General features: G+C 52.1%; 1 protein-coding gene across 2 annotated transcripts in view; it reads left to right on the forward strand.

The window, feature by feature from the left end:
- The window catches only part of FAM120A (family with sequence similarity 120A), a 95,275-nt gene that overhangs the window by 44,829 nt on the left and 27,856 nt on the right, over nt 1–22,590 (forward strand). For both annotated transcript variants that reach the window (XM_019434297.2, XM_019434296.2), the window contains exons 6-10: nt 3,234–3,331; nt 3,557–3,837; nt 12,492–12,579; nt 14,476–14,703; nt 16,966–17,140. In XM_019434297.2, the coding sequence (XP_019289842.1) occupies nt 3,234–3,331; nt 3,557–3,837; nt 12,492–12,579; nt 14,476–14,703; nt 16,966–17,140 (870 nt within the window). The remainder of the gene's footprint in view (nt 1–3,233; nt 3,332–3,556; nt 3,838–12,491; nt 12,580–14,475; nt 14,704–16,965; nt 17,141–22,590) is intronic.

Genomic DNA, 22,590 nt, shown 5'->3' on the forward strand with positions numbered 1-22,590 from the left:
CTAAATGCCTTTTTCACGTGCCTCTCTCAGTCTGTGTAGTCTGCTAACAACAGCTTCTCTTGATAGAGCGTCTGTGACAGGAGAACAAGGACCCCCATGCGTAGCCGGGGTCAGTCCTGAGAGGCGTCCTTGTCACGCAGCACACAGTGCTCCGCTTAGTGGTGCGAGGGCACTGAGAACCAGAACTGGTACACAGGGAGGCATGCCGCGCGCAGAGGCAGGCCTGGCTTATCGGGCAGTTCTCCAGCCTTCAGAGAAGTGTAGACAGGTTAATTCACTTATTAGACTGGGTTCTGAGAGATTAGTAGCTCACTTTGCAGGTTCTCAAAGGTTTATTGGAAGTCAGTGACTTCAGTATGATTTTAGAAAATGTTCTTTCTTTGGAAATCTTTGTTCTTAAGTTATGGTTTGTTTTTAGGGAAAGTCTGTGCTTTTCAGGAAGTTTGTAGCGCATGATGGTCAAAATTTTAGGGAAACAAAAGGGTCCCCTTCCCTTGAATGCTGCTGTGTATTGGCATGGCCGATGTTCCGCGTGCTTTCTCAGAAGTTTCGTGGAGCAGGTCAGCCACAGGAGGCAGTAAATTGCACTTCTCACAGTGATTTGGGGTGTAGTGTTAGAGCTCGAATGGAGTTCATAGTGTTTTTGCAACCGAATTTGGCCACAATTCAGAATCACCCGAGAAGGGACTTAACCAGTTACAGCATTGTGAGTCTCCGACTTTGAGGCTCTAATCTCCTGGGTCGGAACTGTTTGATCAGAAGTGTCTCCTCGTATGCTTGCGTGTGCATATGTGTATGTGGGGTGAATATGTGTGTATGTGGGGTGAACATGCATGTGCACGTGTGTGTATTTGGGGTGAGTGCGTGTACATGTCTGTGCAGCAAATGTGTGTGTGTGCGTGCATGTGGGGTGTGTGTATGGGTGAGGGTGCATGTATTTGTGATGAACACGTGCATGTATGTAGGGTGAGTGCGTATACGTGTACGGTGAATGTGTGTATGTATATGCACGTGTGGTGGACGTGTGTGTGAGTGCAGGCACATGTATATAGGGTGAGGGCGTTTGTGTGTGGTGAATGTGAACATGTGCATGTGAGTGTATGTGAAGTGAGCGAATGTGCACGTGTTTGCATTGAACGTGTGTGTGTATGTGGGGAGAGTGAGTGTATGTGTGGTGAATGTGTGTGCCTGTGCATAAGTGTGTGTGTGGCAAAAATGTGTGCACGTGCACCTGTATGTGTGGTGAGCATGCGTGTGTGGGGAGTGTGCTCTGTGGTGAATGTGTGTGTGCGTGTGTGGTGAGTGTGTGTGTGTGGTGAGTGAGTGCATGTGGGGAGTGTGTGCGTGTGGTGAGTGCATGTGTGTGAGTGTGCTGTGTGGTGAGTGTGTGTGTGGTGAGTGCAAGTGCATGTGTGTGATGAGTGTGGTGAATGTGTGTGTGGTGTCAGTGCATGTGTGGGGAGTTTGTGAGTGGTGACCATGCATGGTGTGTGTGTGTGTGTGTGGTGAGTGTGCTGTGTATGTGAGTGCGTATGTGTGGCGTGTGAGTGTGCATGGTGAGTGCATGTGTGGTGAGTACATGTGTGTGGTACGAGTGTGTGTGTGGTGAATGTGTGTGTGGTGTGTGGTGACCACACGTGGGGTGTGTATGTGTGTGTGTGTGTGGCAAGGTGTGTGTGTGGCAAGTGTGTGTGGCAAGTGTGTGTGCGTGTGGCAAGTGTGTGTGTGTGGCAAGTGTGCGTGTGTGGTGAGTGTGTGAGTGATAGCACATGTGCTGGCACCATCACTCTCAGCTAGTTGCCCTGCAGTTGTGGAGGTGACATCTCGAGCTTCCCTCCCAGCAGGCCGTGGGCTAGGCACTCGGAGATGGGCCCTCGCATTGGACCGTGACCGTGGCCTCCGGGTGCGTGGGTACCGTCGGGGGGAGAAGTTAGTCACCGTCCGGTGCTGCCTGCACCAGGTGGTTCTGGGAGCTCCGGTTAGGCACTGGGGGGAGTTCAGAGAATGGGAGGGAGGGCTTGGGTTTAGGGATGCTCGTTCGTTCTTATATTTATTTAAACGTGTCTCGGAGAGTTGGCGGGGCGGGGGGGCAGGGAGAGGTAGGGTTTGTGGGCTGCTGGTTTTCCTGGTGTCGCCCAGATTCTGAAGTTGGAGGAACGCTCTACCTGGTAAAGGATGTTGGCGTCCAGGGGTCTCTAGGCTTGGTTTTGTTGGGTTTCCAAACAAAGCTTAAGGAGGAGATGGTGTAGCCTGAGGGCCCCGTGTCTGCTGTCTGTCCCCACTGTTTGGGCTGTGGGGACACTCAGGGCTCAGGTGCCTGAGGCCTGACTTCATAGGCACCCCATCCCTGGCTTGTGCGGGGGAGCAGAGCCTTGAAGGGTGTCTTCTCATTTTTATGACATTGCTAAGTAGTTTATGGTATTTGGAAGTGTTCTGACGTTGAGGCCACGGGCCCCGTCAACACACGTTGGTCACCACGTGTCATGCTGGCCGATGGTGCCCTCTCAGGCTCCGGGAGACCGAGGTCGTGGGCATGCAGGTGTGTGGGCCCGCGGGCCCAGCTGATCGTCCTGCCTCCCGTCTGATGTGGGGCCTGGTCCTGCGTGTGTCCACAGCCATGTCTCCGCACGCTTGTGCTCGGGGCTGTGCTGGCACGGTCAGCACGAGGGGTGGCAGAGTGAGTGCGGCGTCCGTAGGACAGGTGTATAAAGTCACGTTCTGAGAGCACAGATCCCAAGTCCGGTCCATGATGTATGTGAAGCGTGCGGCCTGGTTGTGGTTTTGCCTAATGGCTGCAAACTAAGTATAGGGGCAGCACCTGCCACATTTCACCGTTTGTATCAAGAAGCTTGTCAATAGCTGAAAACTGAATTTTAGTCTCAATAGGAAGATTCCATTGCCTCACAGACGTGAGGGGAAGGGTCTGTCCCCACTGTGTCCCTTCGGAGCCTGTAGTCTTAGGGCTTTGAGAAGCCGGCAAGGGGCGGAGGGAGGGTTGTCCGGATGCCTGCAAGTTAAAATCCTAGCTTCAGTCTGTAATGTTGATCACCGTAAAATTAACTGTGTTTTAATGTTAAACATGAATTTCCAAAGGTGTTTGGGAAGCGGGATCAGTGTTGTGTTATCCCCTGAGGAGGGACAGGGCAGATGGGGACACGTGCTTGCCACTCTGGTGTCCTGAGCTCGTGCTCTGCTAACAGCTGCGTCGTTCTCTTTCCTTGTCGACGGAACAGCCAGACCAAATCCGTTCGGAATGCCTGGGATAGTGCCACCGTATGTCCCCCCCCAGATGCTCAACATTCCGCAGACCTCTCTGCAAGCAAAGCCTGTGGTGAGTCCTCCTCCCACCTCCCACTCCCTGCTCCCAACCTGCCTGCCTCGGGGGCTGCTGCCCTTGGAAGCTGCACAGGCATCCGATTTTCGCGAAAACTAAGATCATTTCTGAAGCTGTCAAGCTGCTCTGTGGAGCAAGTGCCAGTGTTCGCTGAATTAAAGCTTAGCCAGGACCAGGCAGTGCTGACCGGAGTGCGCGCGTGACCTCTGCCCTCTCTTTCAGGCCCCGCAGGTGCCCAGCCCAGGTGCCGCGGGCCAGGGTCCACACCCGTACAGCCTCGCTGAGCCGGCCCTCACGTTGGAAACGAGTGGGAAGAGTCTGACCGAGCACAGCACCTACAGCAACATTCCTCACGAAGGAAAGCATACCCCGCTGTATGAACGGTCGTCCCCGATCCACCCAGCTCCGGGCGGCAGCCCCAACCACGTGGATTCAGCCTACTTTCCAGGGTCTTCTACGTCATCGTCTTCCGACAACGATGAAGGCAGTGGAGCGGCTGCAAAGTGAGTGGGTTGTGGAGCAGCTGTGGCTTCCCCGGGGTCGGTTGGCTGTGTCAGGCGCATCAGGCAACCTGGGCTCTGGGGCGGTCGAGAGCTGTGCATGGAGGCGTGGGGGTGTTGTTTGTTGCAGGAAGGCGATGTCACTGTGCACGGGTTGGGCTTCTTGGACATGGGCGAGGGGCAGTCAGACGCTTCCTTGAGGCTTCACAGGCTGGAAGTCTGTGCTCGTCAGCTGCGGCCTCGGGCCACTCCTCTGCCTCAGTGGAGGTTTAGGAAAATTGGTTCGTGTGACCCCTTAGACGTGGTGAGTTATCTGGTAAAGTGCTGCTGACTCTTCCTGTCCCCTGGCCTGGGGGACCCCAGTCTCACCCCCGAGAAGCATTTTAAGTTAGACGCTGGTGGCTTCTAGTCTTCGCTCCTGGATTGAGGGGACCTTGAATTTCCTTCCCTCCTGAATTGAATCTAGCAATTCAGATCTCAGCTCAGCAGCTCGTAGACCGTTCCTTAAATCATGCTGTTCGCCTGACTGGAACCAGAGAAAGCTGCAGTCAATGTTGGAGTCATTGCTGGAGGGGAGTTTTTTTTTTTTTCTTAAGTTTATTTTTGAGAGAGAGAGAGTGAGAATGAGAGCAAGTGGGGGAAGGGGCAGAGAGAGAGGGAGATAGAGCATCTCTAGCAGGCTCTGCACTGTCACCACAGAGTCACATGTGGGGCTCAATCCCACAACTCTGGGATCATGACGGAGCTGAAATCGGGAGTTAGATGTTAAACTGACTGAGCCACCCAGGCTCCCCAGTAGAGAGGAGTGTTTTAAATGTGTGTCCCCGAGTAAATGAATTTTTAAATACGTAACTTGTTAGAGTCTGATCAAGAAAGTTTTCAGTGCGCTATCTTCCTTCTCTTCCTAAAAACTCTTGAGTTTTAAGAAACCTGACTCACAAACAAGGAAGAAAAGGGGAAAGGAAAGGAAAGGAAGGCCTTTCTTATTTTTTCATCTCCTCTTCTTCACTGCACTCTGGCTCATGGCTGGACATCCAGGGCCCCTTGGCCCTCCATCCATGGAGATGGTTTCTCGTCTTCTGCAAATTCGCACTAGGCCTGAAGGCTGAGGCTAGACGTCCCCTCTCTTGTTCTTTCCTCCATCTGTAGAGTGGATGCAAGTGTCCCCTGACCTCAGGCAGGAGTTACCGAGGGCTTTGCTGCCATGCAGGGGCTGTGTGCTCCGTGGAGCAGTGGTGCATAAGTCCATGCGGTTCTGAAATCCCGACGTGAAGTATTAAGCTGGACTTTGCATTCATTTTTCCCAGTTAACTTTCTGGAAAGGGCGTATAGTGGAGACTGTGACTGGGCCGGGGCCTGGGATCGTGTGTGTGCAAATGAGAACAGCTGGTCAAGTCTCAGAAGCCCTTCCGCACTGAAATTCTAAGGCACTGAGTTCTCTGTTAATAACTGGTACAGATTTGGTCTAGTGAGAGACATGCTTTCTAGATGGCTGGGAGCAAGGCCCAAAGCAGGAGGGTGTGTGCCTGGGCCACCTGCGGGGTCCCCCACAAGTGTGGCCAGCCGCCTCATGGGGCTGGGAGATGAGGGGGATACTTGCTGGAGGGCCCTCAGCTCTACCCTGACTGTGTCACTTGTCTGGCCCTACCCTGTGCTTTCATGGTGCTCTTTGGGGGAGCTGCTAGAAGGGGGCTTCGTGTCTGGGGCAAGCATCCTCAGCCTCAAATGCAGACATTGGGAGGCCTTGTCGGCCTGTCACACTTGAGTTTTCTTGAATCTGCTTTGCCTCCCTGTTTATCGTGATCAGCAGACATGTTAAAACAGAGAGGAGGAGGGAGGGAGGGAGAGGAGGGGGATGGCAGTTGTGCCCGAGGCTTTGGGGCCAGACGCCAGGCAGAGCAGGACCTGGGGCAGCCCTCACAAACATCCCTGGCCCGCATTCCTGGTCTCCAGCGTGAGCTCTCCAGCCTGAGCGTGTTGTGTGTTGTGTGCACTGGCCACGAGCACAATAGGGTGTCTCTATTCTGGCTCAAAATCTTGGTAGGAGTGGGAGGTCATGACTTGCTTTGGTTTGGACTTGAATTGGGACCTCTGGACTTGGATCTGTTGTTGGGATGGTCTTCAGGGAAGGAAGTACATTAAGCCAAGGGGCACTGAGCACTTGCTATGCGACGGGAACATGGCAGCTGTTGGCATGTTTCTGATGGATGGTGCTGATAGGTGACAGGGACCACTACTGAACAAAAGCGAATCGACCTGTCCCCTCCCCCAAAGCATGCTAGAAATGAAAAAGACAAGTATTTCAAGTAGCAAAGAATATAACATGCAGTTCACAGAACAAACACAGGTGATCAGGAAGCATAAGAGATGTTCACTCTCACCAAAGAAGAAAAAAAGGAATGTTAAAACATAACGAGGTACGTTTTTGTGTAACCTATAAAGTTAGCAAACATTTATTTTGAAAGATAAAGTTCAGGGGATGCAAGGCTTCGGCAGACGGAGAGGCTCTCCTGGCATGTCCGGGGGGCACAGCTCCCTGCCACGAGGAGGACATGAGGTGCGCCATGAGCACTGCAGGTGGGTGCGCTCACGGCCACCGCTCAGGTTCACACGGTGGCACGTGAACCACGCGTGCTTGGCAGGCCCGCCCCTTATCCCCCTGCTTGCATACCTCGGTGGCAATCTTGGCCCTGGAGGCGGAGGGGCCATTGTTGTCACAGGTGCCTGCGGAGCCCCGGGCCAAGGGGAATTGGGCATCCTTAGTAGGCATGGCTGCCGCCCAGGCTGTGCTGGCTCTCACCCCGTGGCCCTGTTTCTGTCAGAGGACAGAGGCACCTGAGGATTATTTTCTTTCTTTCTTTCTTTTTTTTAATTTTTATTTAAAAAAAAAATTTTTTTTTTTTAACATTTATTTATTTTTGAGAGACAGAGCATGAGCAGGGGAGGGGCAGAGAGAGAGGGAGACACAGAATCCGAAGCAGGCTCTAGGCTCCGAGCTGTCAGCACAGAGCCCGACGCGGGGCTCAAACCCACAAACGCGAGTTCATGACCTGAGCCGAAGTGAGACGCTTAACCGACTGAGCCACCCAGACACCCCCCCGAAGATTATTTTCAAGTGATGAAAAGAAATATTCTGCTTTCTAACTCCGTGTTTTTTCTCCTGTTTTATTGGAGTGTCATTAGCACGTACTTCTTGCCCTATTCTCGGTTAAGTCTTTGTGAAACGAAAACTAAGGCACTTGTCTTTCTTCCTGGCCTTTGTCAAATCTTTGTAGTCTTCTTTTGGTAGAATTAAAAAGTACGATGGAATCCTTGTGGAGGTGTTTGTCTTATATTATTTTCACATATTCATTGGGTTTTAGATACTGAATCTGTTCTGAGTTTGCTAATTTAAAGTTTTTAGTTCTTTGTTCTATATGTTTTCCTAAGAAATACGGAAATCTCTGTACAAAGTCAGAGAACTGAGACGTTAGAAAATACGGTACAGGAAGTCTCTCAGGAGCCACCTCTAGAGACACAGGTGTTTTCACAGACAGGTGAACACACAGGTACCTTGTTTTTCACTGCGTGTCCTAACGTGCCTTTCTACTCATGGGGTCTGATCTTAGGGTCAGCAGCTTGCCTTCTTTCTTACACGTGGTATGCTTCTGTAATAGTGTGTTCATGATCGTGCGTGGAGACAGGAGTGTGCGTGTGTACACTGTGCATCGCTTCAATGTTTGGCTGTGATTACTGACATCTTGAAATGGATGTTTGAAAGTCCTGTTAGGAGAGAACATGAATATAACATCTCTGCGCTCTGTGGCATTGTTTGTATGGATTGCTGTTTCGTGTTCCTGTGCACGTGGGTGTTGGTATGGGGTCAAGGTGGCATCTGTCAGATAAGATTTGCCGGCCCCTGTGAGTCCTGTGGGATCAGATCTCGTCTGTGGAAGGTCCCTGTCGGTGCCGAGGGCCTGCACACCACTGTGGGCACACGGTGCCGTGGGGACCCAGGCCCCAGCCTCCTGTGGCTGGTCACGCCAGGTTTTGGTGGCCTCGTGGTTGTGTGGCCTGGAACTCACTGGGCCAGGCGTGGATGGAAAGCGTCTAGCTTGTTTGTGAATTGAATCAGCTGATGAGTAACCACAGTAAGTGATACGTAGCACCACTATTTTTTCGGAACGCCAATTCCATTTTAATGTGAAACACCTCAAGAATTTCATTCTGTGCCCTTGACCTAGTGGCCCAGGAAATGTGCTTCCTCTGCCAGGTGGTAGTGATGTTAGGCTGCTTGTCTCCTATTCTTTGTCCTCTCAGGTTCCTTTCCCAAAGAAACGTGTGGTTCACAGAGAGAGCTACATCTTACCCTGCCTGATCGCCCCCAGCCCCCGACAGGCTCAGCACAGCTGCAGCCTTTTCTGTCCAGATTCTTACTCTCTTTATGTGCTAGAGTAGGGCAGCATACCTTGTGTATCCTCATAAAAACAATTCTGAGTCACTTTTATGTGTTGGTCAGGTGTAATCCCGGAGACGGGTGTCTTCGTGTGTCCTGGCCGTGCTCTGACATGTATGGGTGTTTTGTGTTGAGCTCGTCCGCCTGTGTTAGGGGTTTGAACCCTCCCTCGATGGCGGAGAGTCGTGAGGAGTCCTGGCAGATGCATGAGAGGCACACGTGGACGTCCCATCTGACTGTTGGGTAGGAATTGGAGCATCACTTTCCGTGTTCCCAACTTCGTGTGTGACAACCTGAACGTGTGACATTAGCTTAAATCAGGGCATTAGGAGAATGTCCTTGCAGGGGTGTTGGGGGTGTGACTCGTGGTCCCCCATCCTGGCGCCCAGTCCCCCGTGCTCTGTGGTGGGAGTCTCAGGCCTCCTCAGGGCTCTGCGGGGCTAGGGTGGGAACAGGTGCGCGTCCAGGCCCCTTCTGTCCCAAGCTGGGGAGCACACAGAAATGAAGATGTGTGCATGCCTGTTGCAGGCTGGCCGCACTCGGTCACCACATCTGTGACCTCGTGCATACACTGGGTATTTCTACTGGGAGTTTGGTCTTTTATCTTTCTTTCCTGTTTTGTTGCCTCCCTTCTGGTTTTATTTGCCTTCCCTCCTTCATTCCTGTTGACAAGTCCCTCAGCTCGTGGTCAGTGCCCCTTCGGGCAGCCTGCACCCACGTGGTGGTGACGTGAGTGAGAAGTCAGCATGTGGGCCAGACGCTTTCACCTCCGGTGCACGCAGACACCAGCACCGCGCCAACGAGACCCACAGGCAGGAGGGTCAGGTTTGCTGTCTCCCCTGTGTTCAGTGCAGGATGACCCCAGGTGTCCTGCTGCAAAACGAGGCCCGCAGAGCCCGGTGACGTGTGCCGGCCTCTGTCCTCACCACTGTTCTGGGTGTGCTGATGGCCTGCTGCGACCCAGTCTGTGTACAGTCCCTTGGGATGGCCTCATCCCGTAGCGGCACAGGGTCACTGGAGGGATGGCGGGCCGCGGTTGGCCTCCAGTCACTGTTGCCGTGCTGCACATGGGTCCTTTCCCTTCCCTCTGAGCCTGACTCCTGTCAGCAGAATTCAGTGTGAGCTTGCAGGCTTCCTGTGGCCTGTGTGGGTCCCAGCAGGTCTCTCCAAGGCATGGCTGGTGACAGGTCGCCTTTCTGAGCAGTTGTGGAGAGTGAAACCAAAATGTGTGTTCTTCGAGGCAAGGCGTCTGTCATACACCCAGTAGCTTGTTTCAAGTTGTAAAGTGACATAGTCATCCTAGTGAGATGTTGTTCTGGACTTTGGAGAAACTCGCTTTTGACAAGATGCTTTTCAGGCAGAATTTTAGATTTTATAGTATGGTTATTAGGAGGCCATGTGATTATCTAGATTAGGACATTACCTTTAGTTTGGTAGTGACCTATAAACAGTAACACTGGTAGTATATGTAAACGTAGGTTCTGTGTGATCTTCGGTGGGACAAGCTTTCCACTTCGGTAGCAAGTAGGGCATGGCCGCCCTGCCCCGCCCCATGCTTGCCGGCGTCGGGCCCATCGTGAGGGTCTCGTGCTTACGGGGCTGCATGTTTGACGAGGCTCTGTGTTGAGCTTCGTGTGGTATGGAGGAGAAGTCAGGCTTAGGCCGTCTCCGCCATATACCTTTTGGCTGTGGTTCCGTGATTCCTTCTTTCAGCCGTTGGCTACCTGCTTGGCGGTGGCGTGAGTGCTTATCTTCACGGCGTGTGTAATCTAGTGATGGAAACGGACGACAGTGCAGTGCCAGTGTGACGCACGCCGTGAGGGACATGGCCGTGAGAATAGCAGACGGGCTGGGTAGGGAAGCCTGCAATGAGGGGACGTGGCCGCCAAGGCCTGAAAGATGAGGCGTCATAAATCAAAAGCTCTTCTGTCGTGAAGAGAGGGGCTGGAAGTCCCAACAGAGTGCGGGGTCCCTCTGCCTCGCCAAGAGCCTGTAGGACACAGGACTTCCCGGAAGTCTGTAAGAAGAACATGGCGCACTTGCCGCAATGAAGGAGGAAGCGTGTGGACGATCTGTGCAGGCGGCCCCAAGAGAAGATGTCACACGTGGAGAGGTGCCCGTCTCCATCTTCGTCAGGGAAGTGCAGACCACCAGACCATGCTGGGGGTCACCGCACCCCAAGAACGACTGCCAGGGGAGCCACAGAAGACTGGGCGCATTCAGGGCGGTAGCTGGACCAGAGCCCCAGCGGCAGTGTGCTGTCCCGGGGGCTCATCTAGCAGGGATGCTGGGTCCAGGCCTCTGGACGCGGGTGGCGGGTTTCCAGGGCACTCAGAGCCTGGGAAAGTCCCGAGTGTGCTGTGAGAAGTCTCGTAACCCTTACCCTTGGGAAGGGGTCTGGAGCGGGGCGAGGGGCAGCCTCCGGCGGGTCAGCCAGGCCTCACTTTGGTGACTTGCATGCGTGCTCAGTTTGTGGACATCTGCTGAGCTGTGCCCTTGTAACTGGTGCATGTTTTTATAGGTATATCCTACTTCCAGTGTCTAGAATTGTGAACGATAGAGGTTACGTTTCTTTATAAAACCTATAAGTATCTGAGTAATTTGTTCTAAAGTTTCACTAGATAAATGTCACTGACTTTTTAGTGAAAAAGTACATAAGCGTCTCTATTTATGCCACGTTTTGGATCACTGCAGTGCCGCTAACCTTTCCTTCCCGGTGCTGGAATGCTCCTGCTGGACGCAGCACAGCTGACAGCTTGTGCGCCGAGCCCTGCTCCAGGCCCTCTGCCCCCACAGTTGGTGCCTTGTTCTTGAGTTTAAACAGAATGATCTCGGAATGATCGTTGTGCTCCTGGAATACTCACGTTCAGTTTGGTGCCTCCTCATCGCAAAGGATCCTTCTAGTCTTGCAAAGCTGTGGCCTCAGAGGGTACAGATGACTCGGACCGAGCACTGGTCGCCCTGAGTCCTTGCAGAGGACCAGGAACTGGACGCCGGGCAGCTGTGCAGTGTCCCTTCACATGGCTGGGACCGAGGAGCCGGATCGGGCTCTGAGAGGTGCCGCATGGGGACTCTTGTTTACTGTGGGCGCCTGCTCCTCCTCTCTCCTTCTTTTTGCCGTTTGTTTGGTTTGGTTTGGTTTATTTTATTTTATTTTACTTTTTTTAGTAGCAGAACTGACATGAAGTCTGTTGGAAGATGGGAGAATCAGTGGGTCTTAAAAAAATCTGTCACTTGAGTCTGTTAGGAGGCAGGTCCAATAAATTGCGCTCTTCCCTGGCCTGCCCTGTGGCCAGCACTGATTGCAGAAGCTGGTTTGGGCGCGGGCCCTGTGGGGAGGGATGGGGGGAGGAGCCCTGCCAGGAGGCAAGGGAGGCCCATCTGCGGGGAGATCCTGTCCGTTCCCCGAGCCCGTGGTGAGCTTCCGTTTATGTTGTGGTCTGCGGTCTACGGATGAACAAAAACGTTTATGAAATAATGCCATGTGTACCACGTTTACTGCATTCTGTTCCATTTCAGTGTTTACAAAATGCCGGTTGAACTCTTCTGGAGATACTAATGGGTCACAACCTCCAGTTTTTAAAAAAATGCCGATTGGAATACCTCAATCTGGCCTGTGAGATGCTCAGTGCTCTTCCTGCTGTCCCTTTCCACACCCTGATTTTTACTGCTTTCCAGTGGAAGCTGTCCCCCAAATCCCATTCTGCCGCCCACTCTCTGAGCGCACTCCCTCTCCTGGGCCACCTCCCTGCGCTCCCAGGGCCTCTTGGAGAACAGGCCGGGCGCCCCGTGTCTGGTTTCAGCACGTGATACGTTACACATATTTATGAATGATGAGGAATATCCGAGCCAGATAACATTTAATCCTCCTCTGCCTGATCTCTCTCAGTGGAGTGTGATTGTTTTATCCTGTTTCTCCAAGACGACTGAACTCCTCGGAGGCAGGGCTGCGCTGCCCGCTCTGTGGCCCACCCTGTCACCTTTGAGGCGGGTGCTGAGGTTGGGTTAGGTGCTCTGTGTTTCCTCTTCCAGGGAGTGACTGTTGCTGCCCAACCGAGTAGGCCGAAAGCGCCCCCAATGTAGGGCTGTCTCCGGAGGTGGTTTGTTGGGGGAGGCGAGGTCAGTAAAGCTGAGGTGTCGCTGAGTCTGTGGGCTCCACATGGGCTACTGTGGTGGAAGGCCCACGCCATTCAGTAACCATGTTCCTTTTGTTTATGTTCAGCCATATCAGCGGGAACAAAATTGGCTGGGAGAAGACGGGAAACCACTCAGAGCCGCAAGCACGGGGAGACCCAGGAGACCAAACAAAGGTAGTGGGTTGGCATTTATTCCTTCACGTTCTGACTCTTTGAGCCTGTGATGTTAGGAATTGGTTTAAAGCAGAGTACTCTCTCTTTTAAAGCATGTTATGAGTAAGAGACACTGGCATGGGGGTGTCACACATTTTGGGGATGGGAGGGGAAGGGGTCACATTGGTGAGGGGGTCACAGACATGGGGGTGGGGGTCACAGATGTCTGTGCAGGGGAGGAGGTCACAGACATTGGTATGGGGGAAGGGGTCGCAGATGTCAGTGTGTGGGGGGGTTGGGGTCACCAACATGGTGGGGAGGGGTTCATAGAGGTTGGTGTGAGGGATAGGGTCATAGATGTGAGGGGAGGGGGTCACAGAGATAGGGAAGGGGGACGGGGGGCATCCTACTGTCTCACGGGGCGGGTTGAGGGCCTGGTGGAAATCCTCCCATCTGCTGGCACATGCTTTTGTCAAGACCCAAAGCCTTGCAGAGTTCTCGCCTCCTGCAGGATTTTGTGGGGATTAAATGAGAAATCACTTGGGATGTGCACGTTAAAGATGAAAATAAAGTAAATTCCATTCCCCATTTGGTCTGCCTCTGCCTGTTGCTAGTGATATCTAGAAATACCTTTAACTACAGTCACGTCTGTTCCCACATGCGGTCACTTAGGATGTGCCTGTCTCTAGCAGGAGAGGGCTTGTTTTCTGCACAAGGTGACACAATGTAGGAAATTCATTTAAGACTCTGAAATACGCTCGCTTTTGAAGGGTTATCCTATCAATAAGCAACAGAAATGCTTGCTGGATGCTGGTTTTTAGCAAAGCACCTTCCAAAATTTTTAGCTATTATTGTGTCTATATTCTGAATGGAGAGTATAGAAAACACTTACGAGTTATCCTTGAGTTTTTTTTAAGACCAGTTTTGGTACTTTGTGTTTTAAAGGATAAAGTTAAGCACTTCTATACCATTGTAAAGAATAACGTTTTGTATCAAAACAGAGAAACGTGTATTCCTTAGATTGGCACAAAGTCAAGCAATATGCAATTATTATTTCCAGCATTTGTCACGAGAAAGAATAACTCCGTTTATTGTGCAAATAATAATTGGTCTCAGCAAACAGTTTGGACTTGGCTACAGTTTATAAAGACAACAGGAAGGGTGTCCCTTTGCCCTCCATGTCCTTAGCTGCTGCCTGCCACCTTCCGTCCCTGAGTCCCCCACTCACTCTTTCCTGTGCAGCTTGCACACATTCTGTTTTGGCGGTTGGTTGTTACTGAGTGGGTATTTTTTCATAGTGTTTTACTGTGTACATATTTCTGTCATGTAGGTCTGACTCCTCAGTTTTAATGGAATTAGCTTGATTTTTGCTTTATTTTTTGGTAAATGGTTTCCTGTGCGTACTTAATTTGGGGCTTTGTAATGACAGAAGAGAATGCCCAAGTTAGGGTTTCTGTTTATTCTCCCACTGCCGGCCGTGGTGGTGAGGAGTAGGTGTGAGCCCCTGTTGTGTGCACTGCTGGGCAGGGACACAGCCTTTCCGGGCACCCCCTTTGTCATCTGGGCAGAGGACCTTGCCTTCTTGGCACTAGGCAGGGTCTCCACGGAACTTGAATCACACGGATGGGCCACACGGGCCACACGGAGCAGGTGGGACAGGGTGGCTTCCCAGGGGTCAGCAACCACAGAATGCCACTTCCCCCCTCAGGGGCCCTGGGGACTAGTCATGTGAGGGGGGTCACCCGGCAGAAGGTGCAACCCCCCCCCCAACCCCCCTCCCGCCCTGGGCTCAGGGGGCAGCTCCCATACCCTGTCTTTGGGGACTGGTCCTTTGCACAGGGGGAAGGTGAAAGAAGGGAAAACATGAGCTGACTTGTTCCCCCCCCAACCCCCCTACCCCTGCCTGTGGCTCTGCAGACAGAAGGCTCGTCTACGGCCTCCTCGGGCAGCCAGCTCGCTGAAGGGAAGGGGAGTCAGATGGGCACTGTGCAGCCGATCCCGTGCCTGCTGTCCATGCCCACACGGAACCACATGGACATCACCACACCGCCCCTGCCCCCGGTGGCGCCTGAGGTCCTGAGAGTGGCAGAGCATCGGCACAAGAAGGGGCTGATGTACCCCTACATCTTCCACGTCCTGACCAAGGTACGGCGGGCGTTTTCTGTCTTACCAGGCAGGTATCTGAAATGGAATGCATTTCCGCTTCCCAAACCTGGAAAGGGCGGAAACGTGTACCAGTAAATGCAGTCGGAGAACTTGGGAAAATCTTACTTTCCCTTCCATTTGGTATAAAATACTTTTGAAACTTCAAATTGATGGCACATCGTGTTATTTTCTGACTTGTAAATTTATTTTTATTTCTAATTTCAACATTCCTTGCATCATGTTGATGCTCTGATGTTAGGTGTAATTTGATGTCACATACAAGACCTGTCATGTGTCCTGGAAGTGCCCCTCCGGGGTGGCCGCTGGAGGGCTTGCTTGTCGAGTGCAGCTTCTATGGCACTGAACAGAAAATCCAGTACGGGATTGTGTAACACGTTAGCGGTCAGAAAATGCAGTTTTCTGTTTACACAGTGTCATAATTCCACCTGAGTAACGTCTTAACAAATGTACGCTCAAATATACATCCAGCGTGGCATTGGTTTTGAATCCTGGTGTCTTGAATGGATCTACGTGTCCATTTAAATTTTCTCAGTGATTTGTAGTCTTTATGTTGGTGTTTATAACCCTAGACCCACAATTCAACATGTAACCTTGGTGACCACATTTTTCATGTAAAATTGGTTTATTGCTATCCTGTATTTTTAACACCTTTTCATCGGTGTCTGTACCACCACAGATCATCAGATGTTTTTCTCCCTGTTTTGCAGTCCATCTGTGGTTTGTAAAGTGGGGTCTGTAAGTGCAGAAGCCCCCTGCCCCACAGCAGTTGGACGTGGCTGCGACCATTAACTGGCCGACCCGAGTGTCGCTCGCTTGTATCAGTCAAAGGGCACCACAGTAACTCAGCTCCTTTCATTTATTTTTAAATTACAGTTGCCTCCAAGTCTCACGTACTATTTGCTATGGGTCTGCACGTATGCTTTCGCTTTTCAGATTATGGTTGTGAAGTAAACATTTTATTTTTCAGGGGCAACGCATATTGTAAGGGTAAGTGGAAAGTTCCTCTCGCGGGAGAAGGACTTGTTGAGTTTAACGGGGCCCAGGTTTGGGGGAAATCGCGCCCTGTGCCGTGGGGTTGTGTGGGCTGTGAGGTCCCGGACCCCTGTGCTTCTGCCCTGCCCGCTGTGGTCTCATTGGGGACGGTCTGAGTGACAGGTGGCCTGTCCTCTTCCACCACTCACTGATCTATCTCAAGGGCAAATAGTAATAAAGTGACTGTAGTTGACAACAGTAAACAACTATCTTTTCAGATTTTAAAATGCCACCTAAAATTTTTCTATATGTTAGGGAAAGCTTAGACTGTCAGGCACGCCGTTTCCTGCAAGCTGCGTGGCTCTGGTATTAAATTTTCAGGCCAAGATGTCCTCAGTGGGCGAGGCTTCACACTCACACAGGCAGCCAGCCGAGCCGGGGCCTGGAGAGAGTGCCCACCACACAGCGGTGCCGGCTTCGTGAGGATAGGGAGAGACCAATTTTGAAATTAAATTTATGTGAACAAAGAGCAAATACTACGGAATTCTTGAAAGATACGTATCGATAAATTTAACAGCCATTGGAGGTCATATGGACGTTCTTACATTAGGAATACAACTGAGTAAAACTCCTGCCGAATCTCTTGATGGATGTTGACTCCCTAGCACATCTGAGACAGACGGGGCCACAGAGGTCCTGCCCCCACGAAGGTGTGGGACACATGGCCCCTCGTCTTGTGCCGAGGCCGGCCACGTGCCAAAGCCTCGCAAATCAGACAGCACTGAAGAGAGTGCCCGCAGGGGGACCGTGCTCGCACGTGGCTGTGTTTTACGGAAGCGCTTAGTGAAGACAATTTGACCATTTTGTTTTCAGGATACTCATTTCTTGGATTGTACATAGGCCATTAAAAATTATGAATTTCATGACTCATAGTAAAGTTTGCAAGTTCTCAGCATTTTCTATTCTATTTGTTGTCTGCTGTTATCTGTCTAGATGGTTTCAAAGATTTGGGGATCGTCTGTGGTTTCTTATGCTTTGGTTCCAGATTCAGGATGAAACCACATAGATTTTATTTTGACTCTCTGAGCATATGTTTTGACAACTGCTAATGAACTCCCTAAACATCCTGCTGCACACAAGTGGTTAAGCATTGATGTGGAATAGAATTGCAATGTCGTTAACTGGAGATAATACAGTATATTTCTGTGAGTTTGTTGTGAATTCAACATGAAAAATGTGCAATATTATTCTGCTTTCTTCCATGCAAAGGGTGAAATCAAAATTGCTGTTTCTATTGAAGATGAAGCCAGCAAAGACCTGCCTCCCGCCGCCCTGCTCTATAGGCCAGTTCGCCAGTATGTTTACGGAGTGCTGTTTAGCTTGGCAGAAAGCAGAAAGAAAACTGAGAGACTTGCTTTTAGAAAGAACAGACTTCCACCAGAATGTATGTACTGTGAAATCCATTGTTTGTTTTCCTCGGTACCTCGTAATCTCTTGTGCATTTTCTAAAGCCTTAGAGGATTGTGACTGAGTTCACCCTGAGCGTCCCCACGTGAGACGGTGGGCTTCACGGGGCCCTTCGGAGAGGAGGACAGGCCCCGGGCTGTTTTCCTCAGTAATATTCCAGTCATGGTGTCTGTTTGGTAAACCGTTTCCACTTTAAACTGGACATTGAGCTGGAAACGGTCTAGACGGGCGCCATCTCGCCGTGGCTAGCGCGTCCCGGCAGGGCGACGGTGGCATCTGCTCTGGTGTCCGCAAGCGCGTCCGCACTGCAGAGTCTGTGTTCCCGGGGAGGACCTCACCGCGTTGCAGCTGCTTCTGTGCGGGTGGCGCGTACCTGCGCACGGCCCGCGGCAGACAGGGTCCTGGTAGCGGTCTCCCTCCAGGGCTGTACCCGACCGACCCTGGGGTGGAGGGGAGTGGAGTGGAGGGACACGAGGTGCTGCTTGACATGCTGGCAAAAGCTGAGGTCAGAGCGCGTGTTTTCCATCTTCCAGCGAGTGGGCCAGTGGAATACTCGGGGAGAACCGTGCCTTTCTGTTCTGGGTAATTTTATCTGCTGACGTAGGGAATGTAAAAGTCACTGTATATTTCTTAGGAAATATAGGAAAGTTTTCCAAAATGTACAGTCTGAATTAAGAATATCCTCAGCTGTGGAGATTAGGTCACGAGATCATCCCCTCAGCGCAGGCTGTCTGGGGACGAATCCCCTGCGTGTGTAGTGGGGCAGCATGGGCCTGGTCATGCTGCAGTCGGGTGGCACTCGGGGACGCAGGTGACAGTGGGTCTTACCTTTGGACTCTAACCTGGAGAGATTCTGGCAACTTTGAAAACTTGATCCGTAGATCCTGATGTCTTGTTTCTGATTACCGTGCCAAAATGTGGTTCTGTAAAAAAATGAAGCCTCTGTCAGTGAGGCCATTTGAGGATGGCCGTTGAGCTCTGCAGCCCCTGCTGACACATCTGCCACTTTGACTGGGGCTGGAGGTGCCACGGGAGACACTGGGCATCGTCAGCCGGCTCTGCGTGGCCGGGACGTTCCTGGTGCACGCATCTGCTTTCTCACTTTGCACAGGGTCAGCCACTTTTCCGCACTGGCCACCTGGGCCCCCTAGCTGTGACCTCCCCTCCAGTGTCCACCAGCCCTGAGCACCCTAGGCCCCTTGCTTCTCTCCTGGGCCTGGCCTGCCAGCTGCTGCAGAGCCCTGGGCAGCCCCACTTCCTGCCATGTCCTTGGCTCCAGAGCACCGTTTTGACTTTGGTGGTAAAAGCTGGTCTTTTCCTCACTTGCTTCTGTTCCAGAAACACACTTACTATTATTTAGCACCCTCCCTGGAAGTTTTCAGTGATCACAGCTTGGGACCCTCAGGTGGTCTCCGGGATGAGTCCCCTCTGCAGCGCCCACAGCCTTTGTAGAGCAGTCTGGGTGGGTGGGTGTTCTCTGCTCGTGCCCCTCCTTTCCTAGGGTTCTCTGCCGCCGGTGAGCTGTGGGTGTGGGGGATGGGTGGGAAATGAGAACTGCTCTCCACCTTGTGCGTGCATTGTGACCCTGGGCGGTACAGGTGTCGGGCTGGCCTGTGGGCAGGCAGCAGGCGAGCAGGAGGCACGGGACAGCGCTCACCGCACAAACCAGCACCCTCTGGGCATCAGCGAGAGAGCAGCGCGCTGTGCTGCAGGCCGGGTGTGTGTGCACCCCATGTGGTGGGATCTGGCACTGCGGAAGGACGACGGGTCAGGGCTCGGGGCTAGGACAGTGAAGAGAGGAGGGGGTGGGGGGAGGGTACAGATGGGCTCTGCCAGCCCTGAAGCTTTTATGCCTGGGGGTGCACGGACCGGTGGACGTTGTGGGGGGTGTTGGTGCTGAGCGTGCTGCGGTCTTTCTGCTCAAGTGACGAAAGAAAGTGGGTCCTGACTTCTGCGTCAGCGACCACGGGCAAGCCACTGAAGGTGAGGTAAGAGTGACGTTTCTGTTCAGGAGGATGGGCTGGGTAGGGACAGGTGACGAACTGAGGCAGCGGGAAAAGAGGGGTGCCCCTGCCTACGTGGAGCTGAGGCAGCCCTGGCACGTTGGTGGTACCCAGACAAGTGTGTGACTAATGTGTGTTACAGAGAACCGTGGACCTGTAAAACTGGTGGAGAGGTTTGTCCATCTGACCTCTCAGTTTACAAGTAGAGAGGTCTTAGTTCGCTCTCTCAGGAGCAGCTTTGGAACCCAGGCCTGTTTGGTCTTTTCGGGGACCTGTGGATTTGTTTCATGCCTTGGTCGTATTAATAAGGGAAAACAGCCTATGGAGAAGGTTCTTATGTTGGTAATCCGTGCTGCTGTTTGCCGGCTGTCCCGCTAACTGGAGTGCTAGCTCTCCACAGGGAAGAGTTTTGTCCTTCAGAGCTTTTGTGAGCGTTGAGCCCGAACACTGTCCGCTCCCTCGGAGCAAACCTTGTGCAGGAGACGAATGTGCACCGGTGACCTGATGCGGCTCGTTGACACTGCGCCACGATTGTTTCCTGAGGCCCACTCCTAGATGCCAGCCGACTCTGAACGCCAGTGTGGTGACACTCCTGCTGTGGACTTCCTGCCTGAGCTGTGTCCCAAGTGACTACATCTCAGTGTCCTTAGGAAGCAAGTTCTTGGGACTCTGGATGAGGTGAGGGTGATAATGCTGGTCGTGCTGGAAGGAGACAGCTGCTCAGGAGGCCCCGGTCAGCGAGCTTTGACAGAGGAGCCTGTTAAAACCCTGTTTTACCTATGGCCACTCTTAGACTGTCTGCGGATGAAATGAGGTCAGTGGCACTTTGCAGGAGACTCTGAAAGCACTGACTGTGTGCTGTGAGGTCTTGGGGGCAGGTTTGGTTCTCAGATGCCCTCTGGTCCCGCCGTCCATTCTGTGGGTCCCAGGTGAGCCCGCCTCCTGTGGCAGGTGAGGCTCCTGATCCAGCACGGTGTCAGCATGCTGTGCATGCCAGTGTGGGCTCAGCAGGCTCACCGTGACCACCGGGCTTCCCCAGAACGGCTTTGTTGTCAGAAGACTAGTCCCAGAGCATATGGAAGTCTACAGGGTTGTTTAAAAGTACTGAGCTCTGGTCACATTTAAGACCTATATCCGTTTGGAAATGTAGTCTCTCAATCTGTCTGCATACCATACAGTGTACATGACGTACGAGTGCTCGTGTGACTTTGCCAAGCTTCCTTTTTAAAGTCATCATATGGTTAAAACAGGACATCCACTCTCAGGTCCCTAAAACTCTGGCCTGTGAAAGTCATACTGAATTACATGCTGGCAGTTTATTTTCTGTGTGCCCATCCCTGGTCTCCATCGTGTTACTGTTAGGAAATTCATCAGGATCTTGTTCATTAGGACAGTAAGCTGCTTGCAGTCACCATCGGGGGCTCTAGGCCCCTCCGGCAGGCCAAGCGGAAGACCACAGACCTGGCACAAGCGCTTTGCCCCGGGTGCTGGATGGGGACAGCGCAGTTGCTCTGGGGCAAGGCGGGACCAGGGAGCTGCCTCTGTGGCTGCTGGCATTTGGGCCTGGGGCCGGCGCCCCGGCTGGAGGCTTGGAGCGTGACGCTCCTGGCCTGCTGGTGGCTCTGGCCTGGCTGCCTCCTGGCGGCACCCCTCAGCTGCCCCTCACCCGGCCAAGGGGAACAGGAGGGGCTGGAAGAAAGGGTCAGGTTCCAAAAAGACTGCAGGGTAACAAGACTCCTCAGCTGTAGTTGATGAGGAGAAAACCCAGGAGGTAAAGTTCTGTGCTGTGTACAGTTTAAAATTATTGTCCACTTACGAAAACTGGCCTCTGTTTTCTGTAAAAGACTCCCCAGGACCTCAGAATTAAGTAAATGACAGAGACAGGCTTGTAGAAAACAAGTGGATGTAAATTACAGACACAGGAGATGGATTTGTGGCTGTAGGAAGCAAGTTTATGTACCTGAGTACTATTTTAGAAAGGATTTCCCCAGAGTCTCCATTTTATAAATCATCAGGAAAAGCCAAAGGGAACATGGATTTTTTTGTGTTCCAATTCGCTATAGAAATTTTGTGTCAAATAATTGGGACTGCTGATGAAAAATGAGTAAAATTAAATTGGTTCACATGGATTATATTATAAAATTTTGTAATGTTTACTTTTGAGACAGGCAGACAGAACATGAGCGGGGAGGGGCAGAGAGAGAGGGGGAGACACAGAATCCAAAGCAGGCTCCAGGCTCCGAGCTGTCAGCACAGAGCCTGACGTGGGGCTCGAAGTCATGGACTGCAAGATCGTGACCTGAGCGAGTCAGACGCTTAATTGACTGAGCCACCCAGGCATCCCCACATGGATTATATTATAAAACAAAATACTTTAATGTGGCCAACGTCAGTGTGCTGTTTTAGAATGTGTGGAAATTGGTTATCATAAACATTTTCTCCATGATTTTACAAAGGCTGTTTATATTAATCTGAATTTCTTTATTTTATGAAGCTTTCCAGAAGTAGCATTACCGACTCTTTTCCTCACGGACCTCTGAGTAGCCGAGCCTGTGGATCAGTGCTGTGGGCCAGTGTTCAGTGGCAGTGTTCAGGGGGGTGTTCAGTGGCAGTGCTGTGGGGCACTTTTTCAGAGCAGTATTTGTCATAGGCCCTTGAACTCCTGAGCTTCTGATGCCCTGGGAATGATGTATGTGGGGAAAGTGAGGACAGGAATAGTTGCGGGCCTGGTCTGTAACCACACGTTGTGTGTGCTCTGTGGCTTACGAGTCCTGGAGGGTGTCCCCACACCTGTTCGCGCGAGGAAGTGGAGAGCCAGCTGGACCCCACCAGCCCGCATGGCAGTGTCCCACGAGAAGGAAGGAACAGCCGCCATTGTGCCCAGTTTTCTGTATCTGCGTTGATGCGAAGGAACCAGAGTTTGTTTTTACATACATGTGTGGTTGTGTTGTTTTTCTGTGACCTTAGTTAGCGCAGCAGGTAGACCAGGACCCCCCCCCCACCCCCGCCCTGAGCCCCCGATGCACATTTGCACACACGCCTGTATAGAGACCAGAGGTCCAGCCGGTTGCAGTCGTGGGGGGTGTTTGTCTCCATCTTCCCCTCAGCCACACCTGTGTTGCACACTGGGCCGGTGGCCGGTGTGGCCAGTGCTCACGGTGCTCTGGCACTGAGCTCAGAGACGTCCTTCATCTCGTGGCTCGTAGGCAGCCACCACCGCTTGGTTGAAATTGGCTTGCAGAATGAAGCATTTTCGTTATTCCTGGTCTGGGATGGATCCCAAGTCGGCATTATAACATTTATAGCTGGTGGTCATGTGTTTATATGTGATACCGTGGACCGTGGTTAACATCTGATAGAAACAGGTTCTCACGGACAGCTTAGGTATAATAGTGTTTTATGTCCCCAGATTGTGTTTTGCAGA

The sequence above is a fragment of the Panthera pardus genome, unplaced genomic scaffold (assembly GCF_024362965.1).
Source record: "Panthera pardus isolate Hobbes unplaced genomic scaffold, ASM2436296v1 HiC_scaffold_20, whole genome shotgun sequence".
NCBI classification, from domain to species: domain Eukaryota; kingdom Metazoa; phylum Chordata; class Mammalia; order Carnivora; family Felidae; genus Panthera; species Panthera pardus.